Consider the following 18568-nt stretch of genomic DNA (forward strand, 5'->3'; position numbering starts at 1 on the left):
CCTGCCGTGTGAAGACCGGCGCCATTATAGCCTCGGCCACCGGACCGCCCCTGTTTAACGCATTACCAAGCATAGCCTACTTTAATATGCTGCAGAGTTCGTCATTGTAGCGGCTCCTCTATTGTCCTTCCACAAACACGGGGCCAAAAATTATTCTGATATATTTTTTAAACCATACAAACCATTATTCTAGTTCTATTAATTTTTTGATCTTTTGTCATCTTACCTGAACGCGAACAGCTTACACTTTTGCGATCACGTCAAAGGTCGACCAGCGTACTCTCTTTAGACTTCCGTAAGTGTATCTGTCTCGCCGCTCTATGCTTTAATGGCTTCGAAAAAAAGGAAACCCGTTTTCCCGTCCGAGCAGCTAACAACATCTAGCCAAACACCCCACCACAGTTGATTGTTTTCTTTCTTTCCTCTCTGACGCCACGCATAGGCGTTGAAGATGTGTTATGCCTGTGCGTTTCTATCAACACCAACACGAATGCTCTCCGATGGCCAATGAATGGTTGGAAAAGAACGAAGACTAGCTACGTTTGGTGAAGAGTGCGAGTAGGGTCTATGCCCACCCCCGGTTGTTCTAACACCAGCTCATTCCGCTTTCTTCGCTGGTTTGCTTTGCTTCACGCAATGGAATGCTCCTCACGTGAGCCATTTCCTGTTCTGAACCTCCATCTCCCCAATTTTAAACACCTCGTGGTCAGCCTCATCTTTCCCTCGTGGCAGACGAATACGCTACTCATACGCACACCCTGATCCGCCTCTGATCCTACCGTGAAGGTGCGTCGTGAGAACCGGCACGTTCGACCCTGCCATCAACTACGCCCGGATGAACTTGTTCCATAATGAGTTCAATGACTTGTTGAATGCGTACGCCCCACGCAGAAAAGGGCGGAACGGGTGCCCTACCATTGAAGATCCACACGGGAAAAGTGTTGGAGCGTATTCTTGGAGCCCTTACCAACATTTTCTTTTCCTGCTAGATACGTTTTTGGGCCCCGGTGTGAGTCATGATCGTGTTACGCGTTAGGGCTGCGAGTAGGGGAAACATTTCTTCCGCGAGTTCTTTCGCTCCGAAGCTACGGATTTAGAGCACAAAAATAATGGTTTTTGTTGGTTGGTTGGGTGGATGAAGTATTTTCCATCGTCGCACGTGTCGTACGGGATGGTGTGTCATCGTGAGCGGAACGAGATGAGTTTAGGGCATTTTGACGCTTTATCGGCGCTATGTAAGAGCGTTATGTTTAGGTTTAATTTTAATTTCGAAGAATATTGAGTTAGTTTACAACAAAATGGCTTGCTGTTGTTTCCGTTCAACGTACATGTAGCTTCTCTGGAAAGTGTTAGACACTCAGGCTGACTAAACAGAAATGGCATAAACAGGAAGTGTCTATTCTTTCGATTTTTTTTGGGGAGACGATCAATAATTGTGGGAAGTATTCAAACTTATCTGGGAAAGTTGTCTGGGATCTATTTGAGAGCATATGTTTTATTTAGTTTCTCCATGTCCAGATTGGTATCAGAATTAATCTTTTCTTAAACCAACCGTCATGTAGAATCCAGAATTCATTCGTTTGAACGTACCATCAACAATCCCAAAAGATCCCTATCCTGAAGTGGTGGAACAATTCCTAGGATGTGTAGACACCCTTTAAACACTATTACTTACCCTTTGTCTGCTGTTAAATCTCTTATGCTGCATTCCCAAAACTCAACTCCCCTTCGAAACCAAACCATTTACTTCCTGGTACGGGGTAGTTAGTACCAACCCATCGAAGGTTTGCACCGAAAACGTGCCCCATCGAGGTACGTCAACGAACTTTCCCGCACATACAACCGCCGCAGATTCGTTCGCGGGAGAGCTTTTTCGTTAGGTGGTGGAGGACGTCTAGCGACATGCCAGACAAAACACATTTCTACCCCGAAAACATGCGCTACCGCGCTGTGCTGTGCTGTGGTACGCGGGTCCGGTTTTCTTCACCCCGACACGGAGCGTCACCGGCGTCTGGGTTTGCCGGCGTGTTCGACCGGCTTTGATACACACAAAGAGCATATAGTAACGACGGTTAGAACGCCGGTAAAGCGACGTCACGCTTCACGAGTGGAAGGAAGTACAAGGACCTTTCGAACTTTCGAACCACCCGGCTGTCGTGCGTTCCGCCGCACCATTGGCCCCCATGTCGGTGTGTTTTAAGCAAAGTTAATCGATGCGATTTTGGGCGATGCGGCACAGTGCAGAACCACGGGGAACACTTCGTCGACGTCGGGAGTTTAATAAACGTTCTATGAATTGAAAATTGAGGATATGAATTTTCGGGGAAGCATCGGTGTATGATATTCATCCAACTTATTGAGACTATATTGTAAAGAAAAGTCTCAAACTACATTTCTCGTATGTAATTGTATCGAATTAACACCAATTGTTCTCATTTCCTGTTGCGAATATGTTTGGTAAATGAAGCCTTTGAATGTTACTTTGTTCGTGCATAAGCTCTGACTCGGGGATTATGTTACCTCCTTTCAAAAAGGTAGAGCCACCATTGTTCAAATCGTCGTTTTTTAATGAATTCTGTTGCTATAATTGTATTACAGCCGTTTATTTAATGGTATTTTATATCCTGCTTGTACTGTAAATTGATCTATGTTTGTTAATAGTCATTTTCAAAAGTTTACAAACAAATGCACATTATGGCTCAAAACCTAGCGTTACTCTGTAATCTACTACACACGATTGCCCGGCCGGCAAAAAGGACACATTATTTACGTTGTCTCCATTCGCTTTCGCCGATCCTTCACTGTGGCTGACTCTTCTCCACAGCTGCATTTTATTGGTCCCCTTTGCATGGTGCACTCTTCACGTGCAGTGCGTAAATTATTCACTGCCGCGCGATTCCGCGCACCGGACGACCGGACGGGAATACCACAAATCATTCAGCATTAGCGCAACGCGACACAAAACACACACACACACACACACACACACACACACACACACACACACACACACACACACACACAACGTGGTGGAGGATGAAGTTTGGATGAAGTTTTCGGCAATAGATCGGCTAGGTAATGTCTGTTTATGGGTGGATGGAAATCCGGCGGCTTGCCGAGCATCCTGCCGGATGTCGTGCATTATTCTCGTCTCGGTTGGTTAGGGCAAAATTGATCCTGGTGCTATGTTGCGTTGCTTTCCAGATGCAAGTTGTGGTGGCTATGGCGGTATGAAAGCAAGTACCATGTAATGGCGCATTTAAAACAATATCGTATGGTAAAAGGAATTGTTTTTAACCTTTGTAATTGTGTTTCACCAATGTAGGAGGCTTTAATGTTCAACGAGTTAAATTTTGTGGAGAAGGTCCTTTTTCGCAATATTACCATCCAATTCTGAAAGGGCCAGTACCCTAGCACCTAAGATTATCCGAGCTAGTCCTTTTAGAGATTCTGTCTTTCGGAAGACACACTTCCTGGGAGGAAGGAGCGACATTAGAATCCCTCTATTTGCAGCAATACTTTGAATAAGGCAACACAGTATTTTTATGAAATTTAATTACTCTACCTTTTGACTCCAATTTCTTTCTAAAGATTGCTCAAATTTTTCCCTCATTTGATTACATTTAAATCCGATCCCAGTTAAATCCCACGCACACTCACCTTATCAAAAACCAAACGGTTCGCTTTAAACCATTAGTCATTGTGCACTGATCCCCCCGGTACAGCTCTCGTCCGGGGGAAGTGTACCATAAGGTCCGACATGATACGGGGCATCTGACTCTGCCAACCTTCCATGACTTTGCTATTTCGACTAATTGTCCACATTCACGCAGCTTTCCTTTCGCCCTCAAATTTTCTGTGTTGGGTTGCGAAATGAAATACGTTTTGCGTATTTTCTCGTTTTAAAACGAAGCATTTCAATATCGCAGTTTCGCCCGGGTTGTCCTTTTCTGGGACGCGTCCAGCACGCTGTATCCGATTTGTTCAGTGTGGTGTAAAATGAACACGACGACCCTCCGGATGATATGCGACAGTCCAAGCCACGGTCCACGGAGCAGAAGCTGAGGATACTTTGGTGGATGTTAAATACGTTTTCTAATTGAATACCTGATATGTGTTGCGGGCGAATTGTTTATGGAAATGGTTTATGTTTGTCCATTAAGATCATTACTTTCCGGGAGAAACACAACCTTGAATCGGTGGATGCTCATGTATGGGATGGGCGTCTGTCTGGAGATTAAACTGGAAATCAGATGTGAGGTTGAATTTTGTTTCTAGAATATAAGAGTTTATATCCTTATGGAGTATAATACACTTAAATTGTTACAATGTTAAATGTTGAGCAATAGGTTCAACCGTCAGACCGTTTAAATCGAATGATTTTTTTAATAAAAGTCATACAATAATTTTATTAATCTTGAAGCCCTTCGCGTAAGACTCAAGCTACTAGAATTCTGACTATGATGTATGGAAATGCCCTCCTAACTACCTGCTTTACAAACTCATATGGCTTCAAAGTTTAATGTTCGACCTCCTCCTGGTAAAAAAAAAAACAGGCCGAAAGTAATAAAAGAACGATGCAATTTGTACACCAATTATCACCACACTAAATCAAACGAGCGAGCGTAAATAGCGTCCTTCCGACATGTTCCAGGTACGGTGAGTGTCGGTGGGAAATAAGTGAAAATTTCAGCTTTCCGCCAAGCGGCACAGTAACAACTAGCCCTCTGCATGCACCGTTTGTTCGATGCGTGTTTGCTGTGCGGACACTCGGCGGGCCACCGAACTGGGTTGCGGAGGGGCCAGGTTTAAAGTTTTACATTCTGCTGGCGGAGGCGTGGTGGTTATTTCATATTTCACCTGCCTTTATCGATAATGATCATCAGTGCACCTGCAAAACGCACACGTGTAGCTTTAGCTCTTGGCACGGCATGATAAGTAAAGGGTCTCGATTAAGTCGTTATGTTGCGAGAATAATGGGCGGAATATTTTAAAGGTCTGATTTTTTTCATGCTAAAGGGTTCTATTTCGAGTAATGTTTGATAAGTTAGCTTTAGAACATTTTTTTTGCAATCTGAGAAGAACTGGCCACCTTTTTTTTAAATTCAGATATCTGAGCTGTTTAGAAATTTTATATTATCCTTGTAAGGTTTCATTATTCATTTAATTGATACTAATATTATTTATCAGACTACGCGGCCCAGATATACGGCCCATAAGTCCTCTCAATGCGATCCGCTAAGTTGTTGTTAGCTCTGTTGTTCCTGTGCTAGAGGACGTAGTGGCGGTTGCTAGATGTCGAGACTGAGTTGAGTTGTAGTTGAGGCAAGATGGATAGTCTAATCGATCACTTTACTTCGCCTGTTTTCGGGTTGAAAGACCCGGCCTATCGAGCGCACTATATGCAATTGGTTTCAACTCATCTGATCTAGACATCAGATCTGCCGAAAATCTACTGAAAGATCATATTTGTAGGCTCTACAGTTTTGAAGGAGAACATACATCATTTGATTTCGCCTTCGCTTGTGTTGTGATTCAAATTCTAACTGATCGAGAAGCTTAAGTGTAACGATCATAGACCGTTCGCCATCTGAGGTTTGTTATTTCGTTTGAAGTGGCTCCTTTTTTGGACGAAAAGGATATGTGAAGAAAGAGTTTGATCGAAAACTATACAAGCTCAAGTCAAATGAAGTGCACCAATTCGCTATGATGACAATTTAATTTTAGACATGGGAAACCTGCCATAAGAAACGGTCAAAACCACGTGTATACGTTATGGCTCCCAAATTTAATCCCAAAACACTCTCATGATAAGGACTAACGGCCCTCAACTCACATATTTTATTGACACATTCTCGTGATCACGCAACTTATCAATTTACATATTCCGAACTTATGGTGGCGAATTGCATCCATCCAGCCATCCATCCACTCGCGGTACAACATTAGCACATTCGATTATTCCACTTTCAGTTACGACCCCGCAGCTACTTTTCTAATTCCGAAAACCACCTAACCACACGGATTGCGAGACTCCCGCGCCTGATGGGTTGTTCCCAGCTAGATTCATCGGGATGGGGTGGAAAAATTTCACGTGCCTTACCGTGGATTTCCCGGCACACGAGACACGGTGGTTTTGCATGGAAGGGGGTCTCGATTTATCGCAATTCCTCCCATCTCCCCCCCCCCCCCCCCCAACTCCGCGAAACTTTTACGTAGCAAAAAGGCGACCACAACTATTTTCGCGAGGAACGGTTGCTGGCTTGCTGCTTGTCAGAGATGTAGTACAATTAGTTGGGGCTCCCGGTCCAGACACAACTAGCTTACTCGATGGATAGCCGGCATGATGGGGTCGATGACCGCCGGAAAACGGATGTGGGATCAATCGTACACGGTCGGCCGGTCGGTACAAATTACATTGTGGAGCATTACAGGATTTGTGTAAACTGGCATATTGAATCGTTTCACTACATTTTTGGAAATGAATGTCGAAAGGATTGTGGCAGTTGTGCCAGGCACATGGTGGTGAACTGTAGGAAACAAACCTGTAAAACGAATCGGTGTTTAATTGATAGGTTTTTGGGCTTTATTGCAGGTCCAATGCTTTTAAGGTTTTTAATTTTTTTTTAATAAAAAATGATATTTTCTACTTTATAACCACCACAGAGTATCGAAATGTATGCCGATGCTTTCCCAGATGTATGTCTGAATTCAGTACACAATTTATTGAAGATTTCCCAAATATATTTTGATTTTTCTGGATGGTTCTTTAAGGGTGTTGTAGATAGTTTAAGTTTTTATTCATTTAATGTAAACACATTAAATTGATTGATTTATTAACGCCTGTTTATTGAATACTAATTAGTTTAGTATAATTGGTATGAGTGTTGCATCAGCAACACCTATACATATTTTGCAAGGTATAAAACATTCAGCTTCTTCTTCTTCCTTGGCACTACAACCTCGAGAAGTCTCGGAGCCTGCCATTTCTGACTTTCTGCGACTTAATTTTACCAGTAGTAAAGTAATAAGCCCTGCGTACAGGCAGACGGTCTCGATGGGATTTGAACTTCGGTCCTGCAGTGGGAAACCGGCGCTGTTATCGCCTCGACCACTGGACCGCCCCCTTATAGCATTAAACTTTAAGCATAAATATTACTTAATAAATTGCTAAATACAAACAAAATATTATCCATACTCTAGATACTCCGTGGATTCGACGATGAAGTGAAGTAATAACAGTTTGAATATTGTAAAATAATTTAAAAAAAAGTTTAAACAAATATTACTACGAAACCAAACACATGCAGGATAGCGTCAAAGAACTTTGGGACAGATTCAAATACATTTGGGAACCTTCTGGGATATAATTCAAATTCTTTCTTCTGGCTTAAATTTTTTATTTTTAACTCACGGCAATAAATTATTTAAAATTTAAATTAGTAAAAAAATCGCAACAGTTAAAAACCTAAAACTCCTAAAATCCTAAAACTTAGACGATAAAGCTTAGACCTAATCGTCTAAGCGTGATGGATGGCGGGCGGTGCGGATGGTTGTGGATAATCCAATAATTTACGCTGCACGTAATGCACCGTGATTCACCCAACCACCCCATCACCGGAACAGGAAACCGAAACCGGTCGGTCGGTGGGTCGTAATTATATTTTAACGTACGTCGTTGCAACGCTCGCTCGCTGCACTGCACCGGCACGGCGCTACTGCTGACAGCACCGTTGCCGTTGAAAGGTTGTCACACGGATGGGTTTGCTTTTCCATTCCCGGAAAGGGTCCACGCTTCCAGGGTGGTTTTGGGTGCAGGTGGCATGCGTTATATCCTTGCCGGCATAAAGTGTGTACCCCTCAAGGGGTTTTGATGCCCCCCCTGTCCCTGTTCAACGTTCCGATGGACCAGCGAGCGTAGGGAAACCGTAATTACAGTTGAAAATAAACTTGTAGTCAGCATCTAGCCAATTTATCACCCACATTCGGTGCGTTTCTCTGTCGGTCCAGGGCTTGTCTAGCAGGACTGGGAACCCTCACCGTTTCCGATTTGTTGCGCTTTTTGCTAGTGGCGAAACAATCGTAAATGCGCTTTATGGTATGGTGTCTTGTCCTTTCGTCGTCGTTTGCACGGCGCGAAAGATAAGCCCATTGCTGTCAAATAATCAGATTCACTGTTGAGGGTGCTGGAAAGAGGGGAAATAGGAAAAGGAAATAGTAGATGGTTGGCTAGACCTTTTCAACGGTGAACTTGAGAGACATTGCACGACGCACATGAATTTGTTAACCCTCGAAACGAACGATTTATTTAACAACTGTCACCAACATTCTCTGACATGAGTTTAAGATAAATATTGAAATTTTGTTAGGAGGATAACTTTAAAAATCCACCCAAACTTTGAGTCGCACTCGATATTAAATTAAACCCAAGAGTTAACTCCTCCCCAGACGACGAACCTTTCTGGCGCTATCGTACTTATCCTTCCGGATCCGGGCTTTCTTCCAAGAAAATAGGTAGCCCCAACCGTATCTCCTGTTTGGCGCTGGTAGCCGTGACCGTCTTCCATGAATCGTAATGGAAATCCCATTTTCACAACAACGACAGCAGCAACGTGCAAGGAACTCATAAAACTTCCACCTCGCCCTCGCTTGCTCTGGTAGCCGGCGCGATTGATGCGATTTTATCTGGTGGATGCATGCGCCAAACCACCGGCCGGTGTAATTTTACGTCCTTCTGGCTTCCATCATCATCCATCCGACCGACCCGACAACAAACGCCACCAAGGCGCACGTGAGTTCAACTGGGGCCACTTACCGTTCGTGCTGCTACTGCTGCGCTACCACGTGGCGCCCGAAAAGGTTGCATCCTTTTTACAACCGTCCTTGCACCCGAATCCGGTCTGACTGTCTGTCTGTCTGTCTGTCTGTCTGTTGTGTACGCCTGCTGTGTACGCTCCTATTTCTTCCTCCCCCATCTACTGTCGCGTGTAAGTCAACAACCTTCCCAACACGCACACACCGACAACACGAACACCAACTGGGTGGTGCAACTGCGACGGGTCGGGCGATTTTCGGGTGTTGCGTACTAGCCGGTTCGTTTATTGTCGTCTGGCTTTTCGCTGCTATGTGGATAGGGAAAACTTTAACCACATGCCGGTCGTGTAACGGTGTGACCGATTCGCCCGAAAAAAAGGAGCTTAAAGCGTTCCGTGTCTCTGTAGCGGTCTTCGACCCCCCCCACCCGGTGCACAGTGGTTCACAGTTTAGGACTAATGGGTGGACAGACGGTATAGATGAATTTTGATGCTTTTGTAATGGATTTCTAGCATAAAAAGACTCGCAAAAAGTCCAACTTAAGCTATAAAAATTTAAACTTGTTTAGCAGAGAAAATAACGAATTTTACATGAACAAGTCATGCTTTCCAGGAAAACGAATAAGAAAGCGGAGATATATTAACAGTGTTATTAAAAAAGCTGCCCTCATGCTTCCAATCCAAAGATGCTGAAGATCAGTTACAATCAATCATTAACTTTCATTTTAACAAATCCCTACATACATGTTGGGGACGGTCCGGTGGCAGAGGCGACATCGGCGCCGGTCTTCACACGGCAGGGCCGGGGTTCAAATCCCATCCAGACCGCCTCCCCGTACGAAAGGCTGACTACTTTTCTACTACGGGTAAAATTAAGTCACAGAAAGCCAGACATGGCAGGCCGAGACCTCTCGAGGTTGTAGTGCCACAGAAGAAGACATACATGTTAGCTTAAAATGGTTGACAGAATTTTATGAAAAATTTTAGGGCTTTTATAATTTTTCTATTTGTTGTCAAAGTAAATTTATCGCGTCTTACATACAGTTAATACAGTAAATAGTGCATGCTTACGCTCTTTGGGCGGCTCGGTGGTAACCACAAGTCTAGTAAGCCAAAAATGGCAGGCATAACGTAAGAGGTCGTTAGGCCAAGAAAGAAGAGAAGCTCTTTCTCATCAGCGAGGGACAGATAAAAAATCCACAGAATACCCAATATATATTGAATATCATTTATGCATGGTGAGTTGGGATAACAGCAGTGAGTCTTAAGATTCTTAAGTCTTAAGTTCAATAGACCGGCGTAGCTGCATTGCTAAATTTATTGAACATTGAGACATTTAAAGGACGTTCTATCAATTTCAATTAGTTTGGTTTTCAAATTTAATTTAATACAATTTTCATCAAATATCCGCCTTGGGACCATCGTGCGGCTTAAATTAGTTTTCACTGGCCCCGGGTGCACAGTGGTCTGGGCATAGATTTTCTCCTGTTTTTATTAAGTTTTCTTTAGTTATCCTTTTTTTTACTTTATTGTGTTTATGTTACTTGTTTTTTCTTTTGCTCTTTTTTCTTTTATTTATTTTTATACCTTCTATACACTATTCTTGCCTTCCCTCCTCTTAATTCCCGTTTTCATTATTTGTCATTTAGTTAGTGTTTATTTTTCCCATTTTTATTACTCCATCGGTGCACCGTGACATTTGCCCACCCAACACCGTACTGCAAATGCGGTTCTGTTCTCGCGGCGTGGTGGATCTTTCATCACTTCATTCTTTGTCTGGCTTCAGCAGCTTATCACACTTAAGCACCGGCTAGAGCCAATTTTCCTTTCGCTCGATAGCTCGATCTCCTTAAGTTGCAAGCGCTTTGCATAAAGGGGTGGACGAGGCCAGCAGAAAAGAGATTGAGCAATAAATAAAAAAGATACATACCGGTAGGACAGTTTCTTTGATTCTGCTACTGCTGCTCACTTTTTTTTGTGCCCTTGTCCGTTGTTTTCCCACGCTAGCTTCAGGAGTGAAAACCTCGCTCGGGGAGCTTGGGAAGTCCTGGTCTAGTCTTGGGTGTGTTGCGCCCGTTCTTTTAATCGTACCCCGGGCGGGAGTCAGTAGTTATGATCCGGCATCCGGCTTTCCTTGTTTTGATACGGTGCGGTTTTTCCACCGACATGTTTCCCCCCTCCACAGCAGGCAAGAGTGCAAGGCGCAGGAAGAAAGTTTGTTCGAACCATGTTTCGACGTACCATGTACGAAGGAGCAGCAAGCGGGAAGCCTAAGATTTAGGGCTGTCGACTACATGTTGGTGGTACGGAGACGATGGGAAGACACATAGCAAAACATAAACATCAACTATTGGGTTAACTTTTCGGTTTGGAAGAAGGTGGTTGTACGAAAAAGTACCGTCTTTTGACTCTCCCTCTCTCTCTCACTCTGTCTCCCTCGTCGAGAATTTGCTTGCCTTGAGTCCTCTATGTATTCGAGGGTTCCCCCACGGTGGTAAGCTTTGCCGGGAGAGTTTTCCACCAGAACACCGGCTGATTATGTGGTCGTTGCACGGCACACTGCTGTGTGTGTGTGTGTGGCTTTCCTTTCTATCGGTGTATTTGCGGCTGGCTTTTTTTTCCCTTAACTACATTCTACTGATCTGAACCCTGGGAATTTTCCCTTGGTGAGTTTCGGTGCAGGTTCTATTGTCGCCTCCAAAGGAGGATTTAGTGAGAGGCCCTGCAAGTCATGAACGTATAGTACATGGATGAAGCTTTCGCTTTATGCCTGGTTTTTGTAGCAGGTTTTTCTTCTATTCGTTACTTCCTATTTCGCCCGGACGTGTCCTTGATCCTTGGGCAGTGCAATGATCGAGGAATGTATATACTTTTCGGTTCTTCCATCATGAGTTTTTGAATTTTCCCGCAATGTATGTGTGCAAAAGAGGAAAGCATTTTGGTGTGAAAGACATTCGATTCCTTCTTGGTGCGCTATCCCGATGGTTTCCGTGCTGTCGGGACCCTTGGGAAGCTCGCTTCTTAGTGTAGCGTTTTCCACATGATTCTGGATGGGGGTGGATTTCCATTGAGAGGAGACTTTCCTTTCTGCTCCCGGTGTTTGGTGAGCCCAAAGTCTCAAGCAAAGCGCGCGCGAAAGTCGATGCCATCGTTTGGCTTGTCGTTGGTCTTCGTTTTCCCCTTGGGGCTTAGGGCGTTTCGTGTTACTTCGCTCGCACTTACTACGTATTCTTCTGCACTAGGAAATGAAAATTTATCGCAACCAAACGCTCTGCAGGGAAGGGGATTTACTGTTCGCCTTGCTAAAGTTTTGTGTTATGTTCCTCCCGTCGCACGTGTGCCTTGGTGGGAAGATACATTTCTTCACGATGAGCACAGGTACACAAGGGGGTGCTGCTGCCTGCAATGGAGATAAATATTACGAAGTATAAATTATCTTACCGTGCTTTATTTTCTTATGCCAGCGGGAAAGCAAATAGCGGGGAAAAATGTTGGCTTTCTTGTATGTTATTCATTTAAAGGGGGAACGTCCTGAGAAGGGAAGTGTGCGATATTATTTGAGATGAAGACATTGCTTTTCGATGCTATATCTTTCTGCTGGCCTACCGCATTCGTTTGCGACAGTTTTCGTTTATCGTGATTATTTATTTAAATTTAATTTGGATATAGCAAACATGCACCAGAAGGAAATGCTCTCCTGGTGGTAAATTATTTTGCAGAGAAGATAAATTTAAAGTTCTACCATAACCAAAAGGACAACGAACATCCAGCATTTCAACCTTGAAACATCACTATCTACTCCCGATTTATTGGTGCTTCATGAAGAAGCTGACCATCCGTAATGTAGGGAGTTTTATCCATTACAAACATTTCTGCCCCCATACCGAGCTCGGCGGCCAGCTGCTGGTACAGCTCAAGCGTACACTTGTGGTACGGTTGTCCGAACGCTTGCACCAGCGCATCATACGCAGCGCGATAGTAGCCAATCTCTACTGGGGTCGGCAGTTTGGCAACTTCATAGTTTTCGTGTGCCCGTTTCCGTTCTAGCTCCGCGAACAGATTCGCCGCAAACCTATCGAACGCTTGACGATCACCCAACGCATTCTCATCCTCGGTTGGCTTCGTTGGCGATCGTGCTGAATTATTGGTTGCGTTATTGCGTTTCGTTGTAGCTGACTTTCTTTCCGGCCTAGGGTTTGGTCCACTACGAAGCCCACGTAGATGACGCTCAATGCTCGCGAGCTTTTTCGCATCTTTACCGTGCAGCTGTCGAAGACATCTCAGCGTTGTACGCAATGCGGCCGGTTTTGGTTGCGAAAGCTCCGTCAGATGGCACAAGGAAGAGGTTGATGGTCCAGAAGTGTATAGGGAGCTGTGGCTTGATTTGCTGGAGGATTGCTGCTTGTCTTTGAGCGACAGCGTAGAGTTGGGTGATTTCTGTTGCAAAATATTCGTTCTTACTTTGGTCGTAGGATTGTTCATTTTCGGTGGTAAAGTTCGGTTTGGTGGTAGCATGGCGCGATCTTGCGTTGTTGGAGAGCTTTCCTGCTGGCTAGGATCAATAGTCGGGTTAGCATCTTCGAAAATATTATTCTCTTGATCGGTTTTGATGTAAGGCGGTTCCTCGGGAAGAACATTATCCTCAGTAGTTTGGACGGGGCTCACAGTATCCGCAGTATGTAAATTTTCAGTGGGCGTTTCTTCATCGCAGCTCGTATTAATTTGAGTTGTATTGACATCGTTTTCAGATTGCTTCGGTGGTGTGATATCCTTAGCCTCTGATCCTTCCTCAGGACTTTTTTCATTTTCGATTGGTTTCTTATTTTCTACCAATTCTTGACTAGAAGAGTCATTTCCTGGTTGTACTTGTTCCTGCATATCCTTAACTCCTGGTTTTTCCTCAGGATTTTTTTCACTGTTGGCTTGTTTCACATTTTTCTCCGAATCTTGGTTAGAAGAGTCATTTTCTGGTTGTACTTGTTCCTTGATGTCCTTCGGCTCTGTTTCATCTGCTGGACTTCTTTCACTGTTGGTTAGTTTCATATTTTTCTTTGATTCTAGGATACAATACATAGGAATGTAAAATAATTTGCTTTAATCAGCAGATTTTTACATAAAAGTACCTTTCATTGGTTTACGCAAGCTTTCTTTCGAATCCTTGTCGGCCGACTTCGCCGAATTGAACATTTTGATCATAGAGGCCAAACTGCTACGTCCTACAAAAATAACGATGAATCTGATGTTACCAAACTGACTTCCAACCAAAACTGAAAACTAAACTGAAATTCCAACCAAAAGTACGCACCATTTTCCTTTTTTTCAGAAGCGATAGTGTGTTCCATGTTGCTGTTACGCTAAAATTTAGACCGGGGCCGAAAAGTGTTAAACAAACTGAACTGTTCAATTTAGAGGTTGCCGAAAGAATGAAGATTCATAAGCAAAAAAATGCTATGCAACGCTTACTTGGGTTGTGGATCACCATAAACTTCATAGCCTGTTATGATGTGATGTGGTAGAAACTTTGTTTTATGGCTGCGCGTCTACCGCAGGAAATCTGTCTTCGGAAACGTTTTCCTATTCCTTTAAACATACGGGTGTAGCAGTTTTTACGACTTTTATGGCTCAATTTATGCTCGTAAAACTAAATCAGTTGGTTTTATGCATTGAAGCATCTCATGGTAACAAAACTATCGATTCCTTAACGCGTGGTATGCTAAGCGTGATCATTTCGTTTTGAAAGAGGTAGCTTCATCTTCCTTTTTCATCCCAGGGCACTGATTGGCCGATTTGGTTCCTTCTTGTCTCGGAGCTTCGGACAAGTTTTAACATTTCTCTTGATTCATCCGACACATCTGTCTCGATTATTGCCATTTTTCTCCCAACAGAAATTACCATACTTTATTATCACGTTGTAAAGCGTTTTTTATAGCTCTAATTTAAATTTGCTTACTGTTTGTTAATGATATTTTGGTTTTGATTGTTTCTTTGCAGGTGAGTTTTGAACGCATGGCAAACGATGGGTCCTCTTTATGTGTGCGATATATGGCAAACTGTAAGTGATTACTGACAGTAGTTTAAGGTAATTCATGGTCGTTTTATATTCCGATCAGAGCTGATCAGTTGGACCTTTGGTTCTCTGTTGGCTAGAGCAAAACTGTTTGTTTTTTTTTATAGGAAATGGTAGAATTATTGCTGTATTATGGAGTAAAAAGGGAAACCCTTCAAGCGATTTAAGGGCAAATTGCCTTTCGCCAAGCACAACGGTTAGCCGTTTAGCACAACGGTTAGCCAAGCACAACGGTTAGCGATCGCTTGATCGTTGTGAAATTTTGATCTGGGGAATGAAGCATCTGTCTAAATGATGAGGAGTGTCCTGGCCTAGGGTGCTTCGATGGTAGAGGCGACAAAAGCGCCGGTCTTCATACGGCAGGATCCTGGTTCAAATCCTATCCAGAACGTTCCCCCGTAGAGAGGACTTACTATCCTACTACGAGGTATATTATTAAGTCTAGTAGGCCAGAAACGGCAGGCATGAGCTTAAGAGTTCGTTAGGCCGCGCCTTAGAGAGAGAGAGAGAGAGAGAGAGAGAGAGAGAGAGAGAGAGAGAGAGAGAGAGATCATGTTGGCCTACTCTTTTAAAGAGCACGTCGTCGTGACATGGCGCGGTCAACAATAGATCTCCAGAAAACTCGATCCCTCTGGCTGCAGCTTCCCATCCGTGTAGGACCCGACCTCCAACAGGTCTCCCTTCACCTGATCCAGCCAACGAACTCGCTGTGCTCCCCGACGCCTCTTGCCGAACTGAGGGTCGCTGACGAATACCTTTTTGGTGGGGCATGAGTCCGGCATCCTCATAACATGCCCCAGCCATCGTATCCTGGTCCTGAGGATGCGTCGCTCGAACACGCCCAGAGCTTGTTTGCATCCTCCGCTCGGATGGTCCAAGACGCGTGGCCATATAGGAACACCGGGCGAATCAGTGTGCGATAGATCTCACATTTCGTGCGGTCTCGAAGTCTTCTGGATCTCAGCAGACGGTGAAGGCCGTAGTAGGCACGATTCCCCAGCAGAATGCGTTTCCGGATTTCGATGCTGACATCGTCATCCGAAGTAACGACAGTCCCAAGATAGCAGAAAGATCCTGGACCAGGTGGACTGTTTAGTACACACACATTTACTCAAAATGATCGAAATCAAAGAATCTTTAAACTGACCTCAGCTGTAAGCAATGTAGTATTGTAAGCCGAACCTCTATCGGAGGATCTAATTCAATTACTCCGGCACCCAAACGGGCTAGAAAGTGATCTTTAAGGCCCAAAAAAACCATAATTATGCCTATCAAACTTCATTTCTTAGCTTTTGAAAGTCCATAGATCAAGATAGATCAAGAAAGGTCATATCTTCAATTTTAAGCGATACATTCGTTAGCAGACTGTGCGAACTTGCGGCCACTTTATTATAAAATCAAAAACACCCCAAAAAAACTCCACTACCTAAACAGCCGTAACCCCATTACCGCTTGGCAGTAGTGCAACGGGGTTAATCGTGCACGTGATATCGAAATGCTTAAACAACGTCTCACCCGGTGGATTGATGCCACCACCATCAGAACGCTAGGAATATATGATTCTTTTTTTTTCGTTGCTGTTGCTCCTCAGACATGCATTTTGGGTCGTAATCGTTGCACCGTTTCGTCTGTTCCGTTGCCCTGCCATTCGCACACGCATCTTTTGTTTCCCCCTTTTTTGGCGGGCCTCCACAGTTTTTGGCCTTGTTCGATTACATTGACCTTGTCCTGTCGCGATCGTATCGTTGAATGCAGCACGTCGTCCCCTCCCCCCTCCCTTTGCGCTCTTGCTTTCGTTGGCTTCTGCTCGGAGGGAACCTTCTTTCTGCCTCCGGGCTTGTTTGGTTGGGGGCCTTCGAGGAGCGATAAATCTTTTTCGTTTTGGGTTGATTTCCTCGCAGCGCTCTCCCACACTCCCCGCCCAGCGCCTAATGTTCTAGCAGCTCAAGACTAAGAGCCCGTCTTCTTCGGATGTTATTGTGCATTTTAGATTTTGAGCTGAGCTGAATACGCAGCCGCATTAGAATCTTCTCGCTACAAAGCGAGGCACACAAAGTATCTCAAAAAGAGGGGTTAGCGAACATCTCCTCCAGCATTGTTGTCCCCGTACTCTTCAAGGATACTCTCATTTTCGGGGATAATCTGGCTGTTCTGTTGCGCTGCAGCGGGACCGGACTTTACCGCTTAACTGTTGGGCGGTAATTACAGGTTGTCGGCCTGCCGAACCGACCGGTGGTTAAATTAGATCGGGAAAACATGTGTGTAGCTGTTTGCCCTTGCTGGCTGGCTGGGCCATCATCTACGAATGCATTATGGTCATTCCCCCGGATCGAGCAAAAATGCATTATGGGGTCGACGCCTAATGATGATTTTCGTATGTATATTTATATAGTTCGCCGGCGAAAAACTTCTCCACAACCTGTCATTTCAATGTTGGCAAAGTGTTTTGTTCCTTTTTACTTTTTTTGTAAAGAAACCACTTTGGAGGTTTGTTAACCTATTATCCAAAGCTTAATCACTTCTTGGATGGACACACAACAGTTGGGGCTTTACAAACGAGAAGTTCGTGAACTCATTTGCGTTTGGGTTCTATTGTTACCGCAACAATTATTGTAATTACCGTACATGTATGAAGGTTTCTGTTCGTCTACCATATGGTTGATCTTTTGTTATTAGATTGTTTGATGAATTTCTCCGAACCAATGGCTGCAGGAAAAAATGGCATAAATTCAGTGAATAATATAAAGTAATATTATCAACATGTTCGGGTGCATTTAGTAAGGACCTTCGAAACAAAAATAGCTCTAAATATTCTAGCTTTTCATCAATAAAATTTTCAACACTATTTGCAAAGCTGGAGCAAATGTTTTTCGAACGTAGTCCTCCGACTTCGACTGCCACAGGCGTGTTATAGTTGAGGTCTTCAGTTGAGGGTGAGATCATTTGTGGGCTTGCAGGGGTTTTCAGTAGATAAGGCAATAGTATCCATTTTTATTGTAGGCTCCTTAGATGAAATGGCAAACAAAGCTAGTTGATATGGAAACGGCTTCAAATGATAGGGAAATCAAATACCTTTTACAGGCCTATTACACATGGTAATTTTGGTTGGAATAGTTCCGGGATTTCGCTTTCGAAGAAGTTTCTGGGGAACCCCTCAAGATTGTCTGCGATCTGTACGGCTATTGGAAAGCTCATCAATACTGGAGCAGGTACTCGTTGGACAAACAAGACTATCAATTGTTTCCTGAAGTAATTTATGTCTCTGGAAATTGCGTGCAAGTCTGCTTGGATAATTATCAGCTCAGATTTTGCAGAGACCAGAGGTATCCTTGGCCAAGTTTCGTCCCTTAGTCCTTTGTCGTGAGCATCCCTTAGAGCCTTAATACCATCCCTTAGAGGCTTTGCAATTCAAGAAACCGATTGGCATCCTATACACTTGATGGTCACCTTGGATTGGGTTTGTTCTGGTCTAGCAATAATGTACACTCTGGACATTTTACCGCGATATGCACATCCATTTATGGTCCTTTACCTATGAAATATGTTCTCGATCTTTATACAAACAAAGTACAACATATAATGCATAGGTAGGTAGACAAAATCCATTGCACCGATCGTAATCGATCACGTTAAATGATCCTAGTCAAATCGGGCGCGTAACCATCAACCAACGATTAGGGCTTCGCTC

At 43.9% G+C, this 18568-nt stretch overlaps 2 protein-coding genes across 2 annotated transcripts in view; one reads left to right on the forward strand and one right to left on the reverse strand.

Annotated features, from left to right (window-relative positions):
- Positions 1-18568, forward strand: part of LOC118511667 (histone demethylase UTY) — an 88151-nt gene that overhangs the window by 3807 nt on the left and 65776 nt on the right. The gene's annotated exons all lie outside the window — the stretch shown is intronic.
- Positions 12586-14257, reverse strand: LOC118511668 (nucleolar and coiled-body phosphoprotein 1-like). Its single transcript, XM_036055022.1, has 3 exons — positions 14119-14257; positions 13937-14029; positions 12586-13870 (listed from the first exon to the last, which is right to left on the reverse strand). Exons 1-3 carry the CDS (start codon positions 14153-14155, stop codon positions 12609-12611), a joined length of 1392 nt encoding a protein of 463 aa, XP_035910915.1. The 5' UTR covers positions 14156-14257; the 3' UTR covers positions 12586-12608.

The sequence above is a fragment of the Anopheles stephensi genome, chromosome 3 (assembly GCF_013141755.1).
Source record: "Anopheles stephensi strain Indian chromosome 3, UCI_ANSTEP_V1.0, whole genome shotgun sequence".
Classification (NCBI taxonomy): Eukaryota; Metazoa; Arthropoda; class Insecta; order Diptera; family Culicidae; genus Anopheles; species Anopheles stephensi.

Excerpts from the sequence above, each read along its gene's own strand:
- LOC118511668 (XM_036055022.1), bottom strand. The coding sequence starts at position 14,155 with ATGGAACACACTATCGCTTCTGAAAAAAAGGAAAATG. Across the intron at positions 14,030-14,118 it reads TTCTGAAAAAAAGGAAAATG|GACGTAGCAGTTTGGCCTCT; the intron begins GTGCGTACTTTT and ends TTATTTTTGTAG. Across the intron at positions 13,871-13,936 it reads CTTGCGTAAACCAATGAAAG|AATCAAAGAAAAATATGAAA; the intron begins GTACTTTTATGT and ends ATTGTATCCTAG.